The sequence below is a fragment of the Pleurodeles waltl genome, chromosome 5 (assembly GCF_031143425.1).
Source record: "Pleurodeles waltl isolate 20211129_DDA chromosome 5, aPleWal1.hap1.20221129, whole genome shotgun sequence".
NCBI classification, from domain to species: Eukaryota; Metazoa; Chordata; class Amphibia; order Caudata; family Salamandridae; genus Pleurodeles; species Pleurodeles waltl.
This window is the reverse complement of record NC_090444.1, coordinates 1819584621-1819611872: the sequence shown is the minus strand read 5'-3', so window position 1 is coordinate 1819611872 and position 27252 is coordinate 1819584621. Positions and strand designations below refer to the sequence as shown.

Here is a 27252-nt window from a genome sequence, read left to right as displayed (position 1 = left end):
GCATCGGCAGGCTGACGTCTGGAAGTCAGGACAAAACAAGCATTGGCTGAAAGCAATACAAAATATGAAGAATGTTCCTGTGGAGATCAGTGTATGTCAGTCAAGGAGTTAAAGTCAGTGTACACGTGGGGCTCAGCTGTGGCGAGTCATATTGATCGATCTTGTAAGTGAGATCACAACTCAAGTGGCAATAAAAGCGAACATTTCATGGGTGGCAATAAATGTTATACTGTGGCACGGGCTTAAAGGATATCAATTTCTGAAAGGAAGGTGGATGAAATGTAAAAGCCTAAGAACATATCGATGAAGATCTACAGGAGTAGTTGAATGCCTCACTGGCATCAGTGCTCTCTGCTGCGCACCACTGAGACTGTGTAGGAATATAGGTGATGGCTGAATTTTAGCCAACTGCAGCGGGGACCCAGGTTTAGCTCATACTTTAAGCTAAATATGAGCCAACTGCCTCTTATAATGCCTGGTTTGATCACTGAGGTCATCACTTTAAAAACTATGATTTGCCAAGCTCAAGCAATTAATACATAATACATTTTTACTAAGCATACCTGGAGGAAGTCTAGAATAGTGCAAGATTGCAGGGCTTAAAACATAATAGAAAGCTGCAACAGTGAAGCAGCAGCAACTGTGTCACACTTTCATGCTGCTATATCAGTGGCTTAATTGAAGGTGGTAATGTTATCCTATGCAGAGATTCTCAATGGGATGGAATTAGAAGACCTTTCAGAACACTCGCTCCAGTAGGACTCTAGACTGGTACTTCCGGATCTTCTCTGAGGTTTGCTCCTGAGGGCCTCTTAAGCAAAACGCTTAAACTGAACAAGAGGAATGACTACTTGGCTTTAGGTGACACTTGAAGCTTCTGAAGGAGTCTAAACAAGGTCATAGTGGATGCATGCCATCTGCTCCTTTTGCTGGGTTTGAAGCCCAAGTTAGAAGGATCTGTGAACATCTTCGTATGCAGGTTCAACTGATGCTCAAGCACATCTACTCAGTCAATTCTAACAAATTACATTGTTAAATTTCAAAAGCTACAAACATTAAAGATTCTGACGTGTTATGTTTCAGAAATCTAACAACAGGCTGTCTTCTGGAACTCGGGAGGGGCCTGCTGCCTTAAAGTGAAAGTGTTGCAGTGCTCTCTCATGGGACTGCCACAGTTCCTGCAGGTTTGCTTTTAAAAGGAAGAACAAAAAAGGCTTTTCATTACAAGTTCCTGCAAATCTTAGTTTTAAATCTATCTATAGACGTAAAATTATAACAATATGATCCGAAACAGCAACCATGCATGTTTGGTTCACCCCAATTATCAGTCAATTTATGAGTGAGACAAGGCAGTATTGGGAAGAACCCGTCTGTCAACTTATAAATAAATGTCAATGTGTGAAGAGAGGGAGGGGCCTTGGCTGAAGCGGGCCTTGTGCTGAGAGCTACCCAAGAAGCACTCTGCCCTCTGCTCACCCTCTCAGCTTCCCCCCTCAAAAAAACAAAAAAAACAAAGGGTCACTGAGGCCGTCGCCGATGTTCTGTGGTCTTTTCACACCCCTTAATGGGCAGCGGCGGCTTACAGCTGCTGAAAACAAGCAGGAAAGCCACTCTGTGCAGAGGTTTCCAGCTAGTTGTCCCTGCCACAGTGTGAAGAGAAACGAAATCGTGCGGCACACTGTAGCACCGTGAGATGGCAGGTCTGGAAGAACCTCTTTCATTTGTTCAGGAGACGTCGCACCACTGATACGCACAGAAACAAGAATAACAGCACAAGTTGCAAATATTTTTAACTCACCTTACACCGCAAAACATTGGATAGAAGCTCTTCACCACAAAACTCTAATTCATCATCAATAATCATTTTTCGCTGTAAGTAAAAAAAAAAAAAAAAAAAAAATTAAGTGTGATTAACAGCATCTTTAACCTCATTCGAAAATACAATACATGGAACCTCATTCTTAAAGGAATATGTTGCTTGCCCTGTAAGCATCTGTTTGTAGGGTGTAGTGTTGTCGAGTCAAATGTTCTGCATACTTCTTCCATTTAGTATTGGCTCAGACGTTTGAAACACGTTTTTCTTAAAAGAAGGCTTTTGAGTCATGAGCTGTGACTGCCCCCTTAGTTGGCAACGCACGTGGACACCGGCCCAATTTTAGAATGTTTTTTTGCACAGCAAGTCTGCATATGGATTGAGTAATAAGTTGGACCCTGTGTGAAAGTGTGCAGAAACGACTGATAATTAATGGTGAAAAGAAAAAGTGTCTAAAATAACCAGCAGAGGTGGCTGGGTGCATGTAAATTTAGTGCATTACACACTGAGAACAAACGCCTACAATCTAAGGTTGTAGATACACATGCTCTGCTTAGGCCGTTCAGCATTTCTCCCCGGAGCGGTAGTCACCCAGCGGAACAAGAATATCTCAAAGGTATGAGACACACTCTAGTGCTCGACCTCCGGCTGGGGATTTGGAGGTAAGTGACCACTGACAGATATACACTAGCTCCCTTGAACACAGCCCTGGCTGTTGCAAGACGGGCCACAGTGACACTGGGGGAGGGAGGAACACCAGATAGGGCAGGAATGGAGCTCCAATATGGAGTGGTACAGACAGGCAGAGAACCTACCTGCCGGGTAAGGAGATTACGCAAAGGTATGGGGTTCATGGCAAGAACATGTAGAAGAGCGACACTGGGTGATCTAAGCCCGACACCTGTTTACAGTTGTTAGGTCAGTACCTGGGGTTAGGCGCGGAGCACCACATACAACCAGTGGGAGGATGTCGCGGCCCATGGATGGGAGAAACTGATTCTCTGACATTTTTAAACCAGACACTTCGCGTCCATGATTGTTGGCCTGCATTCCAGTAACACGTCTGTGGCAACACCCCAGAGGGGGAGGGTGTTAGTTGTTTATGTCTTGTTAAACAGGTTACAAAGTGCTCAATAAAAAGCTCATTTAAAAATATACAAATAAAATTAGAGAAGTAGTCTGAACCATACTTATAGTCCCTTACCATGACAAAAATATTGTCACATGAAGTCTTGGTCACCCATTTTCGCCACTGGCAATTGGAACCACGATAACGAGCTAAGAGCGCCCTAAATATCTATGGGTGGAGTGCCAGTGCAAAGATGTATACCACAACCAGCAGATTTTGAGATAAAGGCCTTTGGGGTACTTAGTGGGAATTAACCAACAACTGTACCATCAGTCCTTTGCAAAAGAGACCATCCAGCTGGGCCCTTAGATTCTGGCCTCCAGAAATCATATGTGCCCCCCTTACCTGGGCACTGGTGACCTTAAACTTGATTACCAGAGACATCACCTGGAGCCCTCAAGACTTTATGGGATAGGCAGCATTTTGACTGAATGGTAGATTTTTAGTATATAGACATTTTCATTTTTTTTTAAGGTGTCATGATTCTAAATCAATTACCTTTTTAGGTTGAGCGTGCAAGCGCTCTAACCTGTTGTGATCTATCTGTAGGCTTTTAACCAAGCCCATCAGTATCACTAGTTTGTGGCTTGCCTTTCTTTGTTATCATTGGTAAATGCTTTACGTTTGTCCCTCCTTGGGGCGGTTTGGTTACCACCTTGGACATCGACCCTGTTACATGGATAATTGCACGATTGCTGATAAGTTTGACTGCGATCAAACTTCTTTTTCCTTTTGTGTCTCTCCTTTGCGCTCATGCTCTTGGTGGCCATGGCACTTTGAATCGGCTCGCTTATGTCAACTGTTTTACTTTTCATTTTCAATTTAAAAGGCAAGAAAAGTCCAGTTAGGAATTTTTTTACGTTAACAGCTCTAACTCGAGCAAATGAGAGACGCATTTCATTGCAAATGCTGGTTTAGGAGTGCCACCTTTTATCCTGAGCATCCCCTGGTTTTAAAGGGTACAAGATAAAAGGTCCTGCTTGTATGCAGTCAGACCTGAACGCGATGACGAAAAGCAGATCAACACAAAAGAATGCTATATTTGGTTACAACTGACCGTTCCTCTCAGCATTAAACATGATTCTATCACCAAGGGTGAGGAAGATATAAAGAAATATACCCTTCAAACTTGGGTGCATAAAATACCTAAACTTTCTGGTTTCATTGTGTATCCTAGTTTTAAGTGTTATTTAACTTTCTTACCTGTTATAGCACTTTTTCTTCACTAAATTAAACCACTCACTAGATAAACAAGTGTCTACCAATGCGTTCAGCCGTGTTCTGAGTTTCTAAACCTCTTCGTTTTGTGGAACAAGATGGACTACCATGACTTTCCTGTTTGGAGAGCCAGAGTAACGTGGCATTGGAAAGCCAGTGATATACAAACATATCCAAAGGGTAAAGCCGAGTAACTTAGGACTACCTGGGGACCCCCAGAAAAGGCATCACATTGGTGGTAGCAGTGAGCTGGGTCCCTAGATTAAAATCTCACAAGATGCCAGATACCCTGATAACATCTTTTTTAACATGTATAGTACACTTAGAAAAAGATGAGAAGGTTGGGGAGGAAACTAGGCTTCAGAACACAAGAGCAGCAGAGCTGGAAGTGCTTTGTAAGAGTAAAGAGCATAAAAACTCAAGGCTCAAACAAGGATCAGCTGACCATTGCTAGCATGAGCATTCAGTCCAGTGAGTCAGACTCTTAAGTAGGAAGGTAGTGTAGCTTGGAAGCCCCAGAGGGAAGGGCTGACAGACCAGACGTCTTTGCCCATGGATAGGGCTAAACCCCACAGATCTCCCACTATTCATTCTTTCTCAAAGTCCCTGTCTCTCAAGAATCTTATTTTGAGTGGGAGGGTCTATCGAATTATTCATTTAGAGCTCAAAAAGATAGAACTAGTTCTACTGGAAGAACGAGGTCGGTCAAGGATGATGTCAGGTTTAGGGTTTGGAGCATAATGAACCATCAACAGAAGAGATGCCTTGAGTAACCGCAAAATAGGTCTCAAAAAGACACAGCAGGTTAAAAAGAAAAGATAGGGAACCAGATGGGCAAAAGCTTATTAACAATTACAGTTAAGGAGCTGGACTTAGAGGTAGCCTTTACGACAACTACAGTGTCAGTCTGGGGCGGTAAGCTTTCAGTTTGATGTATGACATTTCCATGTTTGCAATGTTTGTTTTTTTACATTCTCAATCCCCATTTGGACGCATACGTTCAACGTGATAGCTAATTCTACAACATTTACGCAAGTAATAGTACCTCATAGTAGCCTCTGTAAATCCAATTGTAAGGCAGGGAATCAGTTTTCTAAGGCGAGGATGACCTAGAAAGTGTGCGACTACCCACGGCAAATGCAAACCTGAATAAAATAAATTAAGTTCGCTCTTTTTGGTATGCGAGGCACACCATACCTCGCACCAAGCTCAGTACATAATTCTGCTAATGGTATGTGAAGAAAAGCCTGTTTCCCAAGAGTAAAACAAGACAAACAGCTTGAGTTATGGCGTGCATTACATATCATAATGGATGTAATTCTGATTTTTCAGTTTTCGATTCAAGGCACCATAACGCAAGTGTGTGCTTTTTCTTTAGTTAGTATTATATATGTCACACAGCCATATAGCTACTGTTATCGCCAATAAAACAGAAAAACTATCTAGAACAGTCCCCATAAATAAAAAGCTGGAAAAGTACCTTCCCAACTTTCATCCAGTCTTTCAACTCATCTTCATCAGGAATTTCTGTGGTGCACTCCGGAAACCAATCAACCTGTTCATAAGCAGTGGCCTGAGAATACAACATGAGGATATTAGCAAGAGGAGGAGACAAATAAAAACACATTCATTCTATTTCATTTTGGATACATATAATGTCAGGTTATGCTGCTCTTGCATGTCCACACCTGAAAGGGCAAAGCAAAGAGGAAAGCCCTTCGCTCTGTTGCAGCACAGCAAAGTGGATTAGCACACAGTCTATGTTCTACTTTCTACACTAATACCAGTCTGAGGCAAGGAGGAGTTCTTGCCTCTTTAGTATTCTAGCACCTGAATTAGCACTATAGAGCATTAAAAAAGAAAAAAAAAAAAAAGTCATCTACGGCCTACAGACATCGATGCATTCCCCAGCAGTCACTGTGTGGCTTCCTGTCATTATAAATCAAAAGAAACAAAACAAGCATTGGCAAACCAATAGGTCTAGATTTTAGGGAATATTGGCTTTACCACTAAACGATTGCTGATGTTGAAAAGCACAGTACCAAAGGAAAAAGAAAAAGAAAAAAAAAAGAAAAAATAAGGAGTGATAAAGGCAGCTGCTGTCATTTCATAGGTAAGCACGTGTGTGATGACGGGAGAGCACGTCGACACAACATGTACCTACAAAATAACAAAAGTGCCATTTTTTCACTTATTGATCCTAGATGGTGAACGCCACTTTGATCGGTAGAAATAAAATGAAATTTGCCATAATGCAGCGTGGTCCAGCAGCAAATAGCAATTGCTAGACTCTCCAAAACAAACAAAAAAAACATTAAAGCTCGAGGGAGGAGCAGGTGTGAGGAGACACCGCGGAGAAGCAGCAGAGTGACAGGGACTGAGAGCAGGGGTGAAAGTCCAATGGAGGCACTTGATGCTGGGCTTAGGAAGAGCAGGGTGGGGGGGATGTAGGAAACCAAGCTTTCTGCTGAGTGTACCCCCCAAAACGTTTTGCTCCTATTTGAACTGCTGGATGCTGGTTTTCGACTCCGACAGTGCACTGAAGCCTGCTAACCAGGCTCCAGTGCCAGTGTTCTTTCCCCTAAAAACGAAATACCTAATTTTACCCCAATGGGCAAGCACTTTAGCACCCTTGTAAGTCCTTAGTAAATGGTACCCCTGGTACCTAGGGCATGGGTACTAAAGATCAAGTATTATGCCACCCTAAAGGACCCCCAAACAAATTACATGCAGACTGCCACGGCGTGTCATGGTGCAAACCATGAGTGAAAACACAACATGACACACTCATTGCGTGCCATGCTAAAATCTCTGCATATAATATTAGATGTAAGTCACCCCTCCAGCAGGCTTTGAAGCCCTAAGGCAGGGTGCATTATATTCAATTTGAGGATATAGCTGCATGCGCACGCACACCAAAAAGTTTGATGGCGCTGAGGCATAGAGGCAAGGAAGGCTCAGAACTTAGCCATAAGCTTGTTTAAAGAGCCAAGTTTTTAATGAGGTCCTAAAGCTTGCATACTTAGTTGTAGTTCTAATGTGGGGGGGAAAGAAATACCATACCTTTGGCACAATCATGCAAATCTAGTACGACCCAATCGTTTCCTCTTAAATTTGGGGACTTTTAATAGATTTTGGTAGGCTGATCTGGGATTACGTTTGGGAGTGTGTTTCCGGATTCAAGAGGTCACAAAAGTTGGGCTCTTTCCATGTTGAGACTTGAAGATGAAGCATCAGGTTTTGAATGATTATATAAACGTATAATGCGCTCCGATACTCAGCAGCGTGCCCCAGCACACAAGCCTACAGGTCAGGTGAAGCACAGAATCAAATCTGATTAAAAAGCCACGTTTTCAACTGATTTTTAAAAACTGATCGACAAGAGATGGACTGTAATTCTACTGGGAGCTTATTCCAGGCCGTGGCCCCTAGGAAAGCAGCAGATCTGCAGCCAGTTCCTGTCTTCTGCATTCTAGGGATTACTGCCAGTGATTTATCGGCTAATCTCAGATTGTGGGAAGGATGGTGAAAGCTAAGCCTGGTTCTCAGATATTCAGCCCACGTGTCAGCACCAACTCCTTTAACATGATTCTTTTCCTGATCGTCAGCCAGTGCAAATCACGCAGAAGCAAGGAAATATGCAGTCTAACAGGTAATCTGAGAAGAGCTGGCGCGTTTTGCACCATCTGTAACCTCTCCAGGAGATACTCCAACAAGCCCAAATAAAGCACATTGCCATAGTCCAACCTTGATGTTATCGTAGCCAGGATAACTGACTTTTTTGCCGCAAAAAGACAGTAGATGTAAAAACCTTTTCAGTGAGCGCAGCATTCCAAAACAAGTGTCCACCATCGATTTTATTTGTGGCTTGAATGATAGCTGATCATCAAATTACACCCCTACCTCGCAGTTTTCCTCCCGATGGTCTGGAGAAAGGCAGAGGTTTCAAACCAGATGTTGGTCTGTGTATGGGTACTTAGTGTGGCACTAAAGGGCAGAATCGAAATGGAGTCAGATCCTTGAGGCTCTCCACGCGGTCAGACCGAGTAGGCCAGCGTTGGGCACACGCGCCCCGAAGGGTGAACAAAGTTGTTTTCCGACTGTACTGCTGTTTAGATGGAAGATGAATAACGCGATCAATACAATACCGACGAAAAGAAAGTTTTTAAAAAGTTTTCTGAATCGAAATCTCGGAGCGAGAGAAAACACATCCGAACCCGACGGCGGAAAGAAAACAATCTAACAATGGAGTCGATGCCCATGCGCAATGGAACCGGAGAGGAGTCACCACTCGATCCCGTGACTCTAAAAGACTTCTTAGAAGAAAAACAACTTGTAACACTCCGAGCCCAACACTAGATGTCGGAATCCATATGCATAGCATGTGTATCTGCAGCTACACATGCCATCGAACACATATGGAAAATGTCACTTACCCAGTGTACATCTGTTCGTGGCATGTGTAGCTGCAGATTCACATGCTGTGCATACTTCTGCCATCTAGTGTTGGGCTCGGAGTGTTACAAGTTGTTTTTCTTCGAGTCACAGGATCGAGTGACTCCTCCTCTTCGGCTCCAATTCGCATGGGTATCGACTCCAGGTTACATTGTTTTCCCGCAGAGGGTAAGGTAGGAGTGATAGAGTATAAAGAAAGCTGCCTTACATATTTCAGCCATTGGTATATTTCCTAAGAAGGCCATTGTAGCACCTTTCTTCCTTGTGGAATGTGCTTTAGGAGAAACTAAGCGTTGTCTTTTAGCTTTAAGGTAACATGTTTGGATGCATCTTACTATCCATCTTGCTAAACCTTGTTTTGAAATGGGGTTACAAGTATGAGGTTTTTGAAAAGCTACAAATAGCTGTTTAGTTTTTCTGAATTGTTTTGTTGTATCTATGTAGTACATTAGAGCTCTTTTAATGTCTAATGTATGTAGAGCTCTTTCTGCCACAGAATCTGGCTGTGGGAAGAAGACTGGTAGTTCCACGGTTTGATTGATATGAAAAGGTGATACTACTTTAGGAAGAAATTTAGGATTAGTTCGTAGTACAACTTTATGCTTGTGTACTTGTATGAACGGTTCCTCAACAGTGAAAGCTTGAATTTCGCTAACTCTTCACAATGATGTAATTGCGACTAGGAAGGCAACCTTCCATGTTAAGAATTGTATTTGACATGATTCATAGGTTCAAATGGTGGGCCCATAAGTCATGTAAGCACTATGTTTAAATTCCACGAAGGAACTGGAGGTGTTCTGGGTGGAATGATGCGTTTTAAGCCTTCCATGAAGGCTTTGATAACAGGTACTCTAAACAAAGAGCTGTGCTGTACATTTTGCAAGTATGCGGAAATTGCAACGTGATGTATTTTGTTGGAAGAGAATGCAAAATTTGATTTTTGGAAATGAAGTAAATAGCATACAATATCTTGTATTGATGCTGAAAGTGGGTCAATTTGTTTAGATTGACAGTAATATACCAATCTTTTGCATTTGTTCGCATAGCACTGTCTAGTAGTGGGTTTTCATGTTTGCATAATTACTTCCATACATTCTGTTGGTAGTTGTAAATACGCAAATTCTATGACCTCAGGAGCCAAATCGCCAGATTGAGTGTGTTGGGATTTGGGTGCCTGATCTGCCCGTTACTTTGTGTTAACAGGTCTGGTCTGTTTGGGAGTTTGGAGTGTGGTACTACTGACAGGTCTAATAGTGTTGTGTACCACGGCTGACGTGCCCACGTTGGCGCTATGAGTATCAGGTTGAGCGTGTTTTGACGCAATTTGTTGACTAGAAATGGAATGAGTGGGAGAGGGGGAAAAGCGTAAGCAAATATCCCTGACCAATTAATCCATAGAGCATCGCCCTTGGATAGGGGATGTGGGTATCTGGATGCAAAGGTTTGGCATTTTGCGTTTTCACTGGTGGCGAACAGATCTATGTCTGGTGTTCCCCATTGTTGAAAGTATTTTTGAAGTACTTGAGGGTGAATCTCCCACTTGTGTGTTTGTTGACAATTTCTGCTGAGAACATCTGCTAATTGGTTGTGTATCCCTGGAATGTATGGCGCTACCAGGTGAATTTGGTTGTGTATTGCCCATTTCCAAATTTTTTGAGTTAGGAGGGAGAGTTAGGACAAATGTGTCCCTCCCTGTTTGTTTAGGTAATACATGGTGGTCATGTTGTCTGTTTTGATCAAGATATTCCTGTGAATGAGGAGAGGCTGAAAAGCTTTGAGTGCTAGAAAGACAGCTAACAACTCTAAGTGATTAATGTATAGCGGTTTGTGTTGGGCATCCCATTGTCCTTGGATGTTGTGATTGTTGAGGTGAACTCCCCAGCAAATCATTGATGCATCTGTTGTAATTATGGTCTGAGGCTGTCAGGATCAAGGTTGTGTGCGGTCCAGGTCCCACCCGAAGGTCCGCTGCGCGGATTTGCGGCCTGTTATGAGCACCACTGTTCATCCCCGCTTGTTCCAAGAATGGCCAGCAGCGTTGTTTCCCCTGTGGTAAAGCTCACATTGCTGCAGGTTCAGGCCATTGGTGGTCATGATGCATTTATCAGTGCTATTCTATGAAGGGACTACATTTCCCATGTACTTAGAGGCAGCAGCCATCTTGGGGTGTGGCTGGCCTATAAAGCCCAGCCACACCAAAGCTTGTGGCTCACTATTTTGAAGACTTCGATGCAGTCAGACCTCAAGGGACCTTGCCTCTGGAGCAAAGCAGAATTTCTTCAAAGGCAGCTTGGCAGAAACTCGAAGGTTCCAGTTATTTCCATTTGGAATTCAGACACGAGTAGGTCATACTAGTGGACGGTAAGGTCGTGAAGAGCCCAAGTCAGAAGGGAGTGGTTTCTTCCTAACTTTCAGCATTCCCCTAGCCTAACGAGCATGGCGTTTTAGGCCACTTGAGTTTAGCGCTTCAGTGCACAGCAGCACCGCGCTCAGGAAAGGCGCTTCAGTTCACGGCAGCAGCGCGCTCAAGTAAAAGCGCTTCAATTCACAGCAGCAGCGCGCTATTGATAATAACGCGTGTTCACATAGCGCTTCAATCAAAAGGAATATACGCACATTGGCATAGCGCTTCAGTTCCAGAGGAGAAAAAGGCACTTTGGCCACAATATTTGAAAGCACTTCAGTTCACAGAAAGTAAAGCGCTCTTGGCTCAATACTTAAAGTGCTTTTCATGTACAGGAGAACATTTATCAAAAAAGGGTTTCAAAGATAAAGAAATCACAGTTTTATTGTTTTAGGATGCATGATATGTGAGATACATATTAAGGTGTTTTATATTATTTGAAAAGACCTCTCTAAGTGTTTACGAGTCTTCTAAACTGAGATCTAATGTTTAAAGTTTTATCAATGCATAAGTGGTTCTATGATTGATATTTAAGAGAGTGTCCATGGTCTAAAACTCTGGTCTTCTTGGGACTCTGAGGTCTCAGTTCATTCTGGTGTTGTGATTTACAGAAGGGGCTATTGCCCAATCACAAAGAGTTTCAAACTGGTATTATGGAGATGCATGTACGCAAAGGCTCTAATGGTGAATTAGATTGTCATTAATGAGTATATGCATGTTTGAATACCCTTGGAGCTGTTGTTATTCCAAAGGGTAACACCTTGAACCGATAGTGCTTTCCTTGAATGACAAACCGGAGATATTTTCTGTGCGCAGGATGGATGGGTATATGAAAATACGCATCTTTGAGGTCTGATATTGCCATGAAATCGTGTTTTTGAAGAAGTGGGATAACATCCTGTAAAGTTACCATGTGAAAGTGTTCTGACAGGATGTAAAGATTGAGGGTCCTGAGATCTAATATTGGCCTTAGGGTGCCATCCTTTTTGGGAATGAGGAAATACAGTGAGTAAACTCCCGCCCCACTTGATTTTGTGGCACGGGTTCTATTGCTTGTTTGAGTAATAGAGAATTGACTTTTTCTTGTAACAGAGTGATATGGTCTGTGGATAGTTTGTGTGGTTTTGGTGGAATGTTTTGTGGAGTTTGTATAAGTTCTAGGCAATAGCCATTGCGGATAATTGATAATACCCATTTGTCTGTGGTAATGTTTAGCCAATTGTTGTGGTACTTTTGCAGTCTTCCTCCCACAGGGGAGGTGTGGATTGGAAAGGAATTGTACCAGTCACTGTTTAGTTTGTTGTTAGGCTTGTTTAGATGTTTGATATTTTCTCCTGCCTCTGAGGTACTGACCTCTATATGTGCTTTTAAAACCACCTCGTTGGTATTGAGGTTGGTAGGCCGGCTTTGGCTGTGATGTGGATGCCTCCGCAGTTTGAGCCCTAAAACCACCTCTAAACTGGGGTTTACAAAAGGATCCCCTGTATTGTGTGGTGTATAGTGCACCCATGGCTTTTGCGGTGTCTGAATCCTTACGCATTTTTTCTATAGCAGTGTCGACCTCTGGGCCGAAAAGCTGTTTCTTGTTGAATGGCATATTCAGCACTGCCTGTTGGATTTCAGGTTTGAACCCTGAGGACCTAAACCATGCATGTCTCCTTATGGTTACAGCAGTGTTGATGCTTCGTGCCGCTTTATCTGCCGAGTCTAGGGCAGACCTAATCTGATTGTTGGTGATGGCTTGCCCTTCCTCCACTATCTGCTGTGCCCTCTTTTGCTGTTCTTTGGGGAGATGCTGGATTGTGCGTTTCATCTCGTCCCAATGGGCCCTGTCATATCTAGCCAACAACGCCTGTGAGTTGGCTATTCTCCATTGGTTGGCTGCTTGAGATGCTACCCTTTTCCCCGCAGCATCAAACTTCCTACCCTTTTTGTCTGGTGGGGGTGCATCACCTGACGACTGCAAGTTTGCCCTTTTCCTGGCAGCGCTTACCACTGCTGAGTCTGGAGGTAGTTGCTGAGTAATATAGACAGGATCGGAAGGAGGTGGCTTATATTTCTTTTCTACTCTAGGAGTAATTATTCTCGCTTTTTTAGGCTCACTAAATATTTGGTCAGCATGTTTTAGCATGCCGGGGAGCATAGGGAGCGCCTGATATGTTGCATGCGTGGAGGAGAGTGCATTAAACAAAAAATCGTCCTCTAATGGTTCAGTGTGCATGGTAACATTATGGTATGCTGCCGTCCTAGCTATCACTTGATTGTAGCCTGTACTATCCTCTGGTGGTGAAGGCTTAGAGGAATAGCAATCTGGGTTATTGTCCGGAATGGGGTCTGGATCATAAAGATCCCATGGATCAACATTGTCCTGCTGCGAATCAAAAGAATGTGATGGTGACTGCATAGGTGTAGGGCTGGTAGGAGGAGAGATATGAAGGTGTGGAGAGTGGGGAGGAGACCGAGGAGGAGAAAATTGAGGAGGTGGAGGTCTCTCCTTTGTTTTTGGCACTTTAGCTGGAGGCTGTGTAGTGTCCAATTCCTCCTGAAAGGCTAATTTCCTCTTTGGTTTTGGAGGAAGTGCAGTAAAAAGTTTTCCAGTTTCTTTGTGGATATGAATCCTGGCTTGCCTTTCATCCATTACTTCTATGATTGGTTGTAACTGTGAGTCTTCCTTAGTAGTTTTATGGCTTTCTCTAAGTGTTTTTGAAAGTCCATGCTCCTCAGTATAACTCAGTCTTTTGGGCTCCGAAGCAGGCTTTTTCGGTATCGAAAAAGATGGGGATCGAGGATGGTCTCGGCTCCGAAAAAGATTTTCAAGATTTGGACTCAGAAGAGCGGTGTTTGCTCGGTTCAGAGACAGAGCTTCAGCTCGACTCTGATGGCTTCGGAGGAGTGGCCTTTTCGGTGCCGAACTGGTGGGTTGGTCACCGAGGGTCTTCTTTTGGGTCGAGCCATGGCCTTCGGACAGTGGCGTCCCAAAGGCCTTATGTTTCGGCTTAGATGGTACAGGGGCAGGCGTACTCACGTGCTGTCCTGCCGTGACTGGTCTGTCCTCCGCAGAATCCTGGTTGGAGTCGGATGCTCGAACAGAGACTGCGGTCTGCATGATCTCTTCCTCTTCGATGTCAAGATGTTCGGAACTTTTTGACGCCATCTCGAGCCTCTGTGCTCTTCTGTCCCGAAGTGTCTTTTTTGACCGGAAGGATCTGCAGGCCTCGCAATTTTCTTCCCAATGGTCCGGGGAAAGGCAGAGATTGCAGACGAGGTGTTGGTTTGTATAAGGGAATTTAGCGTGGCACCAAGGACAGAATCGGAATGGAGTCCAGTCCATGAGGCTTCCATGCAGTCGGCCCGACCAGGCCAGAGTTGGGCGCGGGCGCCCTGATGGGCGATTAGAGATGTTGGATCCGACGGTACAGAAGTGTCGATAGAAGGTGTAACGCGATCGAAACAATACCGACGAGAAATGAAGCGTTTTCAAGGTTTTCCGAATCAAACTATCGGAGCGAAAGTAAACACGTCCGAACCCGATGGCGGAAAAAAAAACAATCTAACATGGAGTCTATGCCCATGCGCAATGGAGCTGAAGAGGAGAAGTCATTCGATCCCATGACTCGAAAACACTTCTTCGAAGAAAAACAACTTGTAACACTCCGAGCCAAACACTAGATGGCAGAAGTATGCACATCATGTGTATCTGCAGCTACACATGCCATCGAACATATATATTTATAAAGAAAGAAACCAAGCACCTTCGTCCTCGGTGCCTGGAAAAAACGCACTCCACAAGGTAAAGGTACGTGATAGAAAAGTATTAATGGCAACGCGTTTCGATCTCCCTGAGATCTTCCCCACAGCCAACACAATTAGAGTGCACTACCCAGTTTAAAAAGACAAACCCCACAATAGTAAAGACTATAGGTCTTGTAAGACATAATAGAATAAAGAACTACAAATTCCAATTCCCATCACAGAACCAATTAGGTCCAAATTTCTCGAACCATAAATACTTAAAGGACTGTTGCAAAGAAAAAAACCATTATCATTTGAGCAATTCTAAACAATTTTGAACAATTTCACATATTAATAGGTGTTTCTAATTATTATTAATATTTTTTTATCTACATGAAAAATTTTATTTAAAAAAAAAAAAACCTTTTAAATATTTCTGAATATTCATACCTGGCCAAGTGGCCATTCGATGTAACCAAAAGTTTTTTTAATCTGCATCCCACATAATTAATCTACTCAGTACATGCATATTTTTGCATTTAAGTCCCCACGTCCTTCTTATAGCTCATATAGCCCACCTATTCTTATTACTCATTATTAAAACACACCAAGTGCACTCACTTAGGAAGTGCTTTAATAAATACAAAAAATCAAAGAACAAGAAAAGTGATAAACAATGCTATCAACCCACTATTGATATACCCAAAGCCTTGTCTACTACTAGCAGCCTATATGAACCGAAAGTTCTGCATCACTATTCAGGCCCATCGGGCCTTGCTGTTTAGGCGCACAATGTATTCGGATTCCAAAATCCTGAGTCTTCTCTCCCTGTCACCTCCTCTCACTGGAACCTCCACCCTATCTATACCAAAGAAAACTAACTTATCCAAATCCTTGGCAGGTTCCTTCTCCCAATGTCTAGCTACTGGATAGCTATAGTCACAATTTTTGATTGCTCTTAAGTGCGCCAAAATTCTCTTTTTAACTGGAAAGATGGTACTGCCAATATACCTTAAGCCGCATGGGCATTCCAGAACATACACACAGAAGTCACTATTGCACGTGATAATCTTACTTTTGGTTCCATCGAATGGCCACTTGGCCAGGTATGAATATTCAAAAATATTAAAAAGTTGTTTTTTATTTTGTATTTTTAAAGAGATTTTTTCAGGTAGAAATTAAAAAATATATATATTTACAAACACCTATTAATATGTGAAATTGTTTAAAATTGTTTAGAATTGCTGAAATAATAAAAATATGTTTTTTCTTTGCAACAGTCCTTCAAGTATTTATGGTTCGAGAAATTTGGACCGAATTGGTTCTGTGATGGGAATTGGAATTTGTAGTTCTTTTTTCTATTATGTCTTGCAAGACCTATAGTCTTTTTACTAATTCTATTGTGGGGTATGTCTTTTTAAACTGGGTAGTGCACTCTAATTGTGTTGGCTGTGAGGAAGATCTCAGGGAGATCGAAACGCGTTGCCACTAAAACTTTTCTATCACGTACCTTTACCTTGTGGAGTGCGTTTTTTCCAGGCACCGAGGACGAAGGTGCTTAGTTTCTTTCTTTTCATAGATTAGAGCGGTGGCTGGTGTCCGCTCATCGCACCGACCCTGATAGTGTGGAAGTAGCCGGGAAATAATATATATATATATATATGGAAAATGTCACTTACCCAGTGTACATCTGTTCGTGGCATTAGTCGCTGCAGATTCACATGCTGTGCACATCCCGCCATCTGGTGTTGGGCTCGGAGTGTTACAAGTTGTTTTTCTTCGAAGAAGTCTTTTCGAGTCACGAGACCGAGGGACTCCTCCCATTTCGACTCCATTGCGCATGGGCGTCGACTCCATCTTAGATTGTTTTCCCCGCAGAGGGTGAGGTAGGAGTTGTGTATGCTAGTAATAGTGCCCATGCAATGGAGTGAATACGTATGTACATAATGAAGTTTAAAGTAATATATTTACAAATTTACAAATGTTCAAGATCAACTTCTAAACGGCTACAGGCTCCCGGGGAGGCGGGTGGGCGCATGTGAATCTGCAGCGACTAATGCCACGAACAGATGTACACTGGGTAAGTGACACTTTCCGTTCAATGGCATGTGTAGCTGCAGATACACATGCTGTGCATGGACTAGTAAGCAGTTATCTCCCCAAAAGCGGTGGTTTAGCCTGTAGGAGTTGAAGTTGTTTGAAATAATGTTCGTAGTACAGCTTGACCTACTGTGGCCTGTTGTGCAGTTAACACATCTACACAGTAGTGTTTGGTAAATGTATGAGACGTAGACCATGTTGCTGCCTTACATATTTCGTTCATTGGAATATTTCCTAGAAAGGCCATGGTAGCACCTTTCTTTCTGGGTGAGTGTGCCTTTGGTGTAATAGGCAGCTCTCTCTTTGCTTTAAGATAGCAGGTTTGAATACACTTAACTATCCATCTAGCAATGCCTTGTTTAGAAATTGGATTCCCTGTATGAGGTTTTTGGAAAGCAATAAATAGTTGTTTTGTTTTTCGAATTAGTTTTGTTCTGTCAATGTAGTACATTAGCGCTCTTTTGATGTCTAATGTATGCAGTGCTCTTTCAGCTACAGAATCTGGCTGTGGGAAGAACACTGGTAATTCTACCGTTTGATTCAAGTGGAACGGTGAGATCACTTTTGGTAAATTTTTTGGATTTGTCCGTAGAACTACTTTATGATTGTGTATTTGAATAAATGGTTCTTGTATGGTAAATGCTTGAATTTCACTCACTCTTCTTAGAGATGTGATGGCAATCAAAAATGCAACTTTCCATGTTAAGTATTGCATTTCACAAGAGTGCATGGGCTCAAAAGGTGGACCCATGAGTCGTGTTAAGACAATGTTGAGGTTCCATGAAGGAACTGGTGGTGTTCTTGGTGGTATAATCCTCTTTAGGCCTTCCATAAATGCTTTTATGACTGGTATCCTAAATAATGAAGTTGAGTGCGTAATTTGAAGGTAAGCTGAAATTGCGGTAAGATGTATCTTTATTGAAGAGAAAGCTAGCTTTGACTTTTGCAATTGTAGTAAGTATCCTACTATATCTTTGGCAGATGCGTGTAAGGGTTGAATTTGATTATTATGGCAGTAATAAACAAATCTTTTCCACTTATTTGCATAGCAGTGTCTAGTGGTAGGTTTCCTAGCTTGTCTTATGACCTCCATACATTCTTGTGTGAGGTCTAAGTGTCCGAATTCTAGGATTTCAGGAGACAAATTGCTAGATTCAGCGATGCTGGATTTGGATGTCTGATCTGTTGTTTGTGTTGTGTTAACAGATCTGGTCTGTTTGGTAGTTTGACATGAGGTACTACTGAGAGGTCTAGTAATGTTGTGTACCAAGGTTGTCTTGCCCATGTTGGTGCTATTAGTATGAGTTTGAGTTTGTTTTGACTCAATTTGTTTACTAGATATGGAAAGAGTGGGAGAGGGGGAAAAGCGTAAGCAAATATCCCTGACCAGCTCATCCATAACGCATTGCCCTGAGACTGATCTTGTGGGTACCTGGATTCGAAGTTTTGGCATTTTGAGTTTTCCTTTGTTGCAAATAGATTTATTTGTGGTGTTCCCCAAATTTGGAAGTAAGTGTTTAGTATTTGGGGGTGAATCTCCCATTCGTGGATCTGTTGGTGATCCCGAGAAAGATTGTCTGCTAACTGGTTCTGAATTCCTGGAATAAATTGTGCTATTAGGCGAATGTGGTTGTGAATCGCCCAATGCCATATTTTCTGTGTTAGGAGACACAACTGTGTCGAGTGTGTCCCTCCCTGTTTGTTTAGGTAATACATTGTTGTCATGTTGTCTGTTTTGACAAGAATGTGTTTTTGGCTTATTATGGGTTGAAATGCTTTGAGCGCTAGAAATACCGCTAACAGTTCTAAGTGATTTATGTGAAACTGTTTTTGCTGTATATCCCATTGTCCTTGGATGCTGTGTTGATTGAGGTGTGCTCCCCACCCTATCATGGAAGCATCTGTTGTTATTACGTATTGTGGCACTGGGTCTTGGAAAGGCCACCCTTGGTTTAAATTTATACTGTTCCACCATTGAAGCGAGATGTATGTTTGGCGGTCTATCAACACCAGATCTAGAAGCTGACCCTGTGCTTGTGACCATTGTGATGCTAGGCACTGTTGTAAGGGCCGCATGTGCAACCTTGCGTTTGGGACAATGGCTATGCATGAAGACATCATGCCTAGTAGTTTCATCACCAGTTTGACTTGTATCTTTTGTTTTGGATACATGGTCTGTATTACATTGTGAAATGTGTCAACTCTTTGTGGACTTGGAGTGGCAATTCCTTTTGCTGTGTTGATTGTCGCGCCTAAGCATTGCTGTGTTTGACACGGCAGAAGGTGTGACTTTGTGTAGTTGATTGAGAAACCTAGTTTGTGGAGGATTTCTATGACATATTTTGTGTGTTGTGAACACCGTCTTAGCGTGTTGGTTTTGATTAACCAATCGTCTAGGTACGGGAACACATGTATTTGCTGCCTTCTGATATGTGCAGCTACTACTGCTAGGCATTTTGTAAAAACTCTTGGTGCAGTTGTTATTCCGAATGGCAACACTTTGAATTGGTAATGTATCCCTTGGAATACAAACCTTAGGTACTTTCTGTGTGAAGGATGTATTGGTATATGGAAATATGCATCCTTTAGGTCTAGTGTTGTCATGTAGTCTTGTTGTTTGAGCAGTGGGATTACGTCTTGTAATGTAACCATGTGAAAGTGATCTGATTTGATGTAGGTATTTAATGTTCTGAGATCTAGTATAGGTCTCAGATTGTTGTCTTTTTTGGGTATCAGAAAGTACAGGGAGTAAACTCCTGTGTTTATTTGTTGTTTTGGTACTAATTCTATTGCTTCTTTCTGTAGCAATGCCTGAACTTCTAGTCCTAGAAGATCTATATGTTGTTTTGACATATTGTGTGTTTTCGGTGGGACGTTTGGAGGGAATTCTATGCAATAACCATGCTGGATAATTGCTAAGACCCAAGTGTCTGTTGTTATTTCCTCCCAATGTTTGTAAAATTTGGTTAGTCTCCCCCCCACAGGTGTTATGTGTTTGGGATTTGTGACCTTGAAGTCACTGCTTGTTTGGAGGAGTTTTGGGACTTTGGAATTTTCCTCTATTCCTTTGAAATTGTCCCCCTCTATATTGTCCCCGAAAACCTCCCCGCTGATACTGGCTCTGGTAAGTGGGCTTTGTTTGTGAGGTTGTGGCTTCTGTGGTTTGCCCTCGAAACCCCCCCTTGAAATTGTGTCTTTCGAAATGTGCCTCTGCTCTGTGGGGAGTAGAGTGCGCCCATGGCTTTGGCCGTGTCAGTGTCTTTCTTAAGTTTTTCGATCGCAGTGTCCACCTCCGGCCCAAACAACTGCTGTCCGTTGAATGGCATATTCAGCACAGCTTGCTGTATCTCTGGTTTAAATCCTGATGTACGCAGCCATGCAGGTCTCCTTATTGTTACTGCTGTGTTGACAGTTCTAGCAGCTGTGTCTGCAGCATCCATTGCTGACCGTATCTGATTATTGGAGATACTCTGTCCTTCTTCTACTACTTGCTGCGCTCTTTTTTTGGAACTCCTTGGGTAAATGTTCAATAAAGTGTTGCATCTCATCCCAATGGGCCCTATCATATCTGGCAAACAAAGCTTGCGAATTTGCAATATGCCACTGGTTTGCTGCCTGTGCCGCCACCCTTTTGCCTGCAGCATCGAATTTTCGACTTTCTTTATCTGGAGGTGGTGCATCTCCTGAAGTATGAGAGTTGGCTCTTTTGCGCGCTGCTCCCACTACAACAGAGTCTGGTGTTAGCAGTTGTGTAATGTACAGTGGGTCTGTTGGGGGCAGTTTATATTTTTTATCTACTCTTGGAGTAATGGCTCTCCCTTTAACAGGCTCCTCAAACACTTGTTTGGAGTGTTTTAGCATTCCGGGTAGCATAGGAAGACTCTGATATTGGCTGTGTGTGGACGACAGTGTATTAAAAAGAAAGTCTTCAATGGGCTCTGAATGAAGGCTGACATTATGAAATGCTGCTGCTCTTGACACCACCTGTGCGTAGCCTGTACTATCCTCTGGTGGCGATGGTCTAGCTGGATAGCATTCCGGACTATTATCTGACACCGGTGCGTCATAAAGGTCCCATGCGTCAGGGTCATCTTGACTCATTCTTGTATGAGTTGGGGATTGCATCATTGGTGGAGTGGCTACCGGTGATGGTTGCGGAGAGTGATGTGGGGATGGTGGCGGTGTTACTTGTTTAGCCACCTTTGCGTGTGGCTGTTTGTCCTTGTCTTGGAAGGCAAGCTTGCGTTTCATTTTGACTGGAGGAAGAGTGCTGATCTTCCCTGTATCTTTTTGAATAAAGAGCCGTCTTTGTGTGTGATCTGGCTCTATTGTCTCTAATTCCTGTCCAAATCTATGTGTTTTCATTTGTGTGGACAGTCCTTGTTCCTCAGTGTAGGAACTTGTTTTCGGTTCCGAGGCCGGCTGGTTCGGTACCGAAACCTTTTCGGCTGCTTTTTTCGGCTCCGACGAAAACTTCTTTACTTTCGGCATCGTGCTCTCTCGGTGCCGACCCGTTTCGGTGCCGCTTTCTCGGTGCCGAATCTTTTCTGAGCCACTATCTCGGGCCCGAGATTGCTGTGTGCCGGTATCTCGACCGGAGTCGGATGACTTCGACACCAGCTCGCCCTTTTTCGGTGCCGATGATCGGTCACCTATTTTTCGGGTTAAGCCATGGCCTGTTGGCGGTGGCGTCCCCTGGGCTTTAGCGGTCTTCTCGTGAGTACTTTGTTTCAACGTCTTACTCACGGTTTTCGGCGTTTCCTCGAGATCGTTCTCCTCAGAGTCCGAATCCTGGGTGGAGAATGTTTCTTCCTCCTCCTCGAAACGCCCTTGTCCTGTCGGCGCCGACGCCATTTGCAGTCTTCTTGCTCTTTGGTCCCTGAGTGTCTTCCTGGACCGAAACGCTCGACAGGCCTCACAAGTATCCTCCTTGTGTTCTGGTGACAAACACAAGTTACAGACCAGATGTTGATCTGTATATGGATACTTCTTATGGCATTTTGGACAGAAGCGGAATGGGGTCCGTTCCATCAGCCTTGAAGAGACACGTGGCCGGGCCGACCAGGCCCCGACGGGGATCGAAAAAAAAACCCGAAGGGCCACCGGAGCTCTTCTTAATTCGGTGTCGATCTGTTGTAACTAACCCGATACCGAACGCAAACAATACCGACGATTTTTCAGAGATTCTAACTAACTTTCCGACCCGAAACACGGAGCGAAAAGGAACACGTCCGAACCCGATGGCGGGAAAAAAAACAATCTAAGATGGAGTCGACGCCCATGCGCAATGGAGTCGAAATGGGAGGAGTCCCTCGGTCTCGTGACTCGAAAAGACTTCTTCGAAGAAAAACAACTTGTAACACTCCGAGCCCAACACTAGATGGCAGGATAATGCACAGCATGTGTATCTGCAGCTACACATGCAACCGAACATATATATATATATACACACACATATTTACATGCTTTGCACATCCGCCATCTAGTGTTGGGCTCAGAGTATTACAAGTTGTTTTTCTTCGAAGAAGTCTTTTCGAGTCACGAGATCGAGGGACTCCTCCCCTTTCGGCTCCATTGCGCATGGGCGTCGACTCCATCTTAGATTGTTTTCCCCGCAGAGGGTGAGGTAGGAGTTGTGTATTATAGTAATAGTGCCCATGCAATGCAGTGAATATGTATGTACATAATGTAGTTTAAAGTGATATATTTACAAATTTACAAATGTTCAAGATCAACTTCGAAACATCTACAGGCTCCCGGGGAGGCGGGTGGGCGCATGTGAATCTGCAGCGACTCATGCCACAAACAGATGTACACTGGGTAAGTGACATTTTCCGTTCGATGGCATGTGTAGCTGCAGATACACATGCTTTGCATAGACTAGTAAGCAGTTATTTCCCCAAAAGCGGTGGTTCAGCCTGTAGGAGTTGAAGTTGTTTGAAACAAAGTTCGTAGTACTGCTTGGCCTACTGTGGCTTGTTGTGCTGTTAACACATCCATGCAGTAGTGTTTGGTAAACTTATGAGGCGTAGACCATGTGGCTGCCTTACATATTTCAGTCATTGGAATATTTCCTAGAAAGGCCATGGTAGCACCTTTCTTTCTAGTCGAGTGTGCCTTTGGTGTAATAGGCAGTTCTCTTTTTGCTTTGAGATAGCAAGTTTGAATGCATTTAACTATCCATCTAGCAATGCCTTGTTTGGAAATCGGATTTCCTGCATGAGGTTTTTCGTAAGCAACAAAATTGTTTTGTTTTCCGAATTTGTTTTGTTCTGTCAATGTAGTACATTAACGCTCTTTTGATGTCTAATGTATGTAGTGCTCTTTCAGCTACAGAATCTGGCTGTGGGAAGAACACTGGTAATTCTACTGTTTGATTCAAGTGGAACGGTGATATGACTTTCGGTAAAAATTTAGGATTTGTCCGTAGAACTACTTTATGCTTGTGTATTTGAATAAATGGTTCTTGTATGGTAATTGCTTGAATCTCACTTACTCTTCTTAGAGATGTGATGGTAATTAGAAATGCAACTTTCCATGTTAAGTATTGCATTTCACAAGAGTGCATGGGCTCAAAAGGTGGACCCATGAGTTGTGTCAAGACAATGTTGCGGTTCCATGAAGGAACTGGTGGTGTTCTTGGTGGTATAATTCTCTTTAGGCCTTCCATAAACGCTTTTATGACTGGTATCCTAAACAGTGAAGTTGAGTGCGTAATTTGCAGGTAAGCTGAAATTGCGGTAAGATGTATTTTAATGGAAGAAAAAGCTAGCTTTGACGTTTGCAAATGTAGTAAGTAGCTTACGATGTCTTTGGCAGATGCGTGTAAGGGTTGAATTGGATTATTATGTCAGTAATAAACAAATCTTTTCCACTTATTTGCATAGCAATGTCTAGTGGTAGGTTTTCTAGCTTGTTTTATGACTTCCATACATTCCTCTGTAAGGTCTAAGTGTCCGAACTCTAGGACTTCAGGAGCCAAATTGCTAGATTCAGCAATGCTGGATTTGGGTGTCTGATCTGTTGTTTGTGTTGAGTTAACAGATCTGGTCTGTTTGGTAGTTTGACATGAGGCACTACTGAGAGGTCTAGTAGTGTTGTGTACCAAGGTTGTCTTGCCCAAGATGGTGCTATTAGTATGAGTCTGAGTTTGTTTTGACTCAACTTGTTTACCAGATATGGAAGGAGTGGGAGAGGGGGGAAGCGTATGCAAATATCCCTGACCAACTCATCCATAACGCATTGCCCCGAGACTGATCTTGTGGGTACCTGGATGCGAAGTTTCGGCATTTTGCGTTTTCCTTTGTTGCAAATAGGTCTATTTGTGGTGTTCCCCACCTTTGGAAGTAAGTGTTCAGTATTTGGGGGTGAATCTCCCATTCGTGGATCTGTTGGTGATCCCGAGAGAGATTGTCTGCTAACTGATTCTGAATTTGGAATAAACTGTGCTATTAGGTGAATGTGGTTGTGAATCGCCCAATGCCATATTTTCTGTGCCAGGAGACACAACTGTGTTGAGTGTGTCCCTCCCTGTTTGTTTAGGTAATACATCGTTGTCATGTTGTCTGTTTTGACAAGAATGTGTTTGTGGCTTATTATGGGTTAAAATGCCTTTAACGCTAGAAATACTGCCAGTAGTTCTAAGTGATTTATATGAAACTGTTTTTGCTGAATGTCCCACTGTCCCTGGATGCTGTATTGATTGAGGTGTGCTCCCCACTCTATCATGGAGGCATCTGTTGTTATTACGTATTATGGCACTGGGTCTTGGAAAGGCCGCCCTTGGTTTAAATTTATATTTTTCCACCATTGAAGCGAGGTGTATGTTTGGCGGTCTATCAACATTAGATCTAGAAGTTGACCCTGTGCCTGTGACCATTGTGATGCTAGGCACTGTTGTAAGGGCTGCATGTGCAACCTTGCGTTCGGGACAATGGCTAAGCATGAGGACATCATGCCTAGGAGTTTCATCACCATTTTGACTTGTATTCTTTGTTTTGGAAACATGGCCTGTATTACATTGTGAAATGCCTGTACCCTTTGTGGACTTGGAGCGGCAATCCCTTTTGCTGTGTTGATTGTCGCCCCTAAGTATTGCTGTGTCTGACACGGCTGAAGGTGTGACTTTGTGTAGTTGATTGAGAAACCTAGTTTGTGGAGGGTTTCTATGACGTACTTTGTGTGTTGTGAACACCGTTCTAGCGTGTTGGTTTTGATTAACCAATCGTCTAGGTACGGGAACACATGTATTTGCTGCCTTCTGATATGTGCAGCTACCACTGCCAGGCATTTTGTAAAAACTCTTGGCGCAGTTGTTATTCCGAATGGCAACACCTTGAATTGGTAATGTACCCCTTGGAATACAAACCTTAAGTACTTTCTGTGTGAAGGATGTATCGGTATATGGAAATATGCATCCTTTAGGTCTAGTGTTGTCATGTAGTCTTGTTGTTTGAGCAGTGGGATTATGTCCTGTAATGTAACCATGTGAAAGTGATCTGATTTGATGTAGGTATTTAATGTTCTGAGATCTAATATAGGTCTTAGAGTCTTGTCCTTTTTGGGTATGAGAAAGTACAGAGAGTAAACTCCTATTCCCTTTTGTCTAATTGTACTAATTCTATTGCTCCTTTTTGTAACAATGCTTGGACCTCTAGTCCTAGAAGATCCACGTGTTGTTTTGACATATTGTGTGTTTTCGGTGGGACGTTTGGAGGGAAATCGAGAAATTCTATGCAATAACCATACTGGATAATTGCTAGGACCCAAGTGTCTGTTGTTATTTCCTCCCAATGTTTGTAAAAATTGCTTAGTCTCCCCCCCCACCGGTGTTATGTGTTGGGGATTTGGGACTTGGAAGTCACTGCTTGTTTTGAGGAGTTTTGGAACTTCCCTATGTTTTTTTTTGGAATTGTCCACCTCTATATTGCCCCCGAAAACTTCCCCGCTGATATTGACTTTGGTAAGTGGGCCTTGTTTGTGAGGTTGTGGGTTCTGTAGCTTGTCCTCTAAACCCCCCTCTAAACTGTGTTTTGCGAAATGTGCCTCTGCTCTGTGGGGAGTAGAGTGCGCCCATGGCTTTGGCCGTATCAGTGTCTTTTTTAAGTTTTTCGATAGCAGTGTCCACCTCTGGCCCAAACAACTGCTGTCCATTAAAAGGCATATTCAGCACGGCTTGTTGTATTTCCGGCTTGAATCCTGACGTACGCAACCATGCGTGTCCCCTTATTGTTACTGCAGTATTTACTGTCCTTGCAGCTGTATCTGCTGCATCCATTGCTGAACGTATCTGATTATTTGAGATACTTTGTCCTTCCTCCACCACTTGTTGTGCCCTTTTCTGTAACTCTTTGGGTAAGTGTTCTATGAAATGCTGAATTTCGTCCCAATGAGCTCTATCATATCTTGCCAAAAGTGCTTGTGAGTTGGCAATGCGCCATTGGTTTGCTGCTTGTGCTGCAACCCTTTTCCCTGCAGCGTCGAATTTGCGACTCTCCTTGTCTGGAGGTGGTGCGTCTCCCGAGGTGTGAGAGTTTGCTCTCTTGCGAGCTGCTCCTACTACCACAGAGTCTGGTGTTAATTGCTGCGTGATATACACAGGGTCTGTAGGCGGTGGCTTGTACTTTTTCTCCACCCTTGGAGTTATGGCCCTGCCCTTAACAGACTCCTGAAACACCTGTTTGGAGTGTTTTAGCATTCCAGGTAGCATAGGTAAGCTCTGGTATTGGCTATGAGTGGAGGATAGTGAATTAAACAAAAAGTCATCCTCAATCGGTTCTGCATGCAAGGTGACATTATGAAACGCCGCTGCTCTTGAGACCACCTGCGTGTAGGATGTACTGTCCTCAGGTGGCGACGGTCTCGCTGGGTAACAGTCTGGGCTGTTATCCGATACTGGCGCATCATAAAGGTCCCATGCATCGGGATCATCCTGACTCATTGCAGTATGAGTTGGGGATTGCATCAGTGGTGAAGTGACTACCGGTGATGTGTGCATTGATGGTGGTGGAGATGGTGGTGGAGTTGTCTGTCTTGCCACCTTTGCCTGTGGCTGCTTGTCCTTTTCTTGAAAGGCAAGTCTTCTTTTCATTTTAATTGGGGGAAGAGTGCTTATCTTCCCTGTGTCCTTTTGAATGTGGAGCCTCCTTTGGGTGTAGTCCGGCTCCATTGATTCTAGTTCTTGTCCGAACTTATGTCCTTGGATTTGGGAGGACAATCCCTGTTCCTCTGTGTAGGAACCTGATTTCGGTTCCGAGGCTGGATGTTTCGGAATGGAAACCTTTTCGGTAGCCTTTTTCGGCTCCGACGACACTGTCTTTATTTTCGGCGTCGTGGTCTCTCGGTGCCGACCCATTTCTGTGCCGCTGTCTCGGTGCCGAACTTGCTCGGAGCCGCTGTCTC

General features: G+C 43.3%; 1 protein-coding gene across 5 annotated transcripts in view; it reads right to left on the bottom strand.

Moving 5' to 3' along the window:
* The window catches only part of CMTR1 (cap methyltransferase 1), a 419501-nt gene that overhangs the window by 306730 nt on the left and 85519 nt on the right, over positions 1-27252 (bottom strand). For all 5 annotated transcript variants that reach the window (XM_069236317.1, XM_069236319.1, XM_069236315.1 and 2 more), the window contains 2 exons: positions 5641-5733; positions 1799-1870 (listed from right to left, as the gene is read on the bottom strand). In XM_069236317.1, the coding sequence (XP_069092418.1) occupies positions 1799-1870; positions 5641-5733 (165 nt within the window). The remainder of the gene's footprint in view (positions 1-1798; positions 1871-5640; positions 5734-27252) is intronic.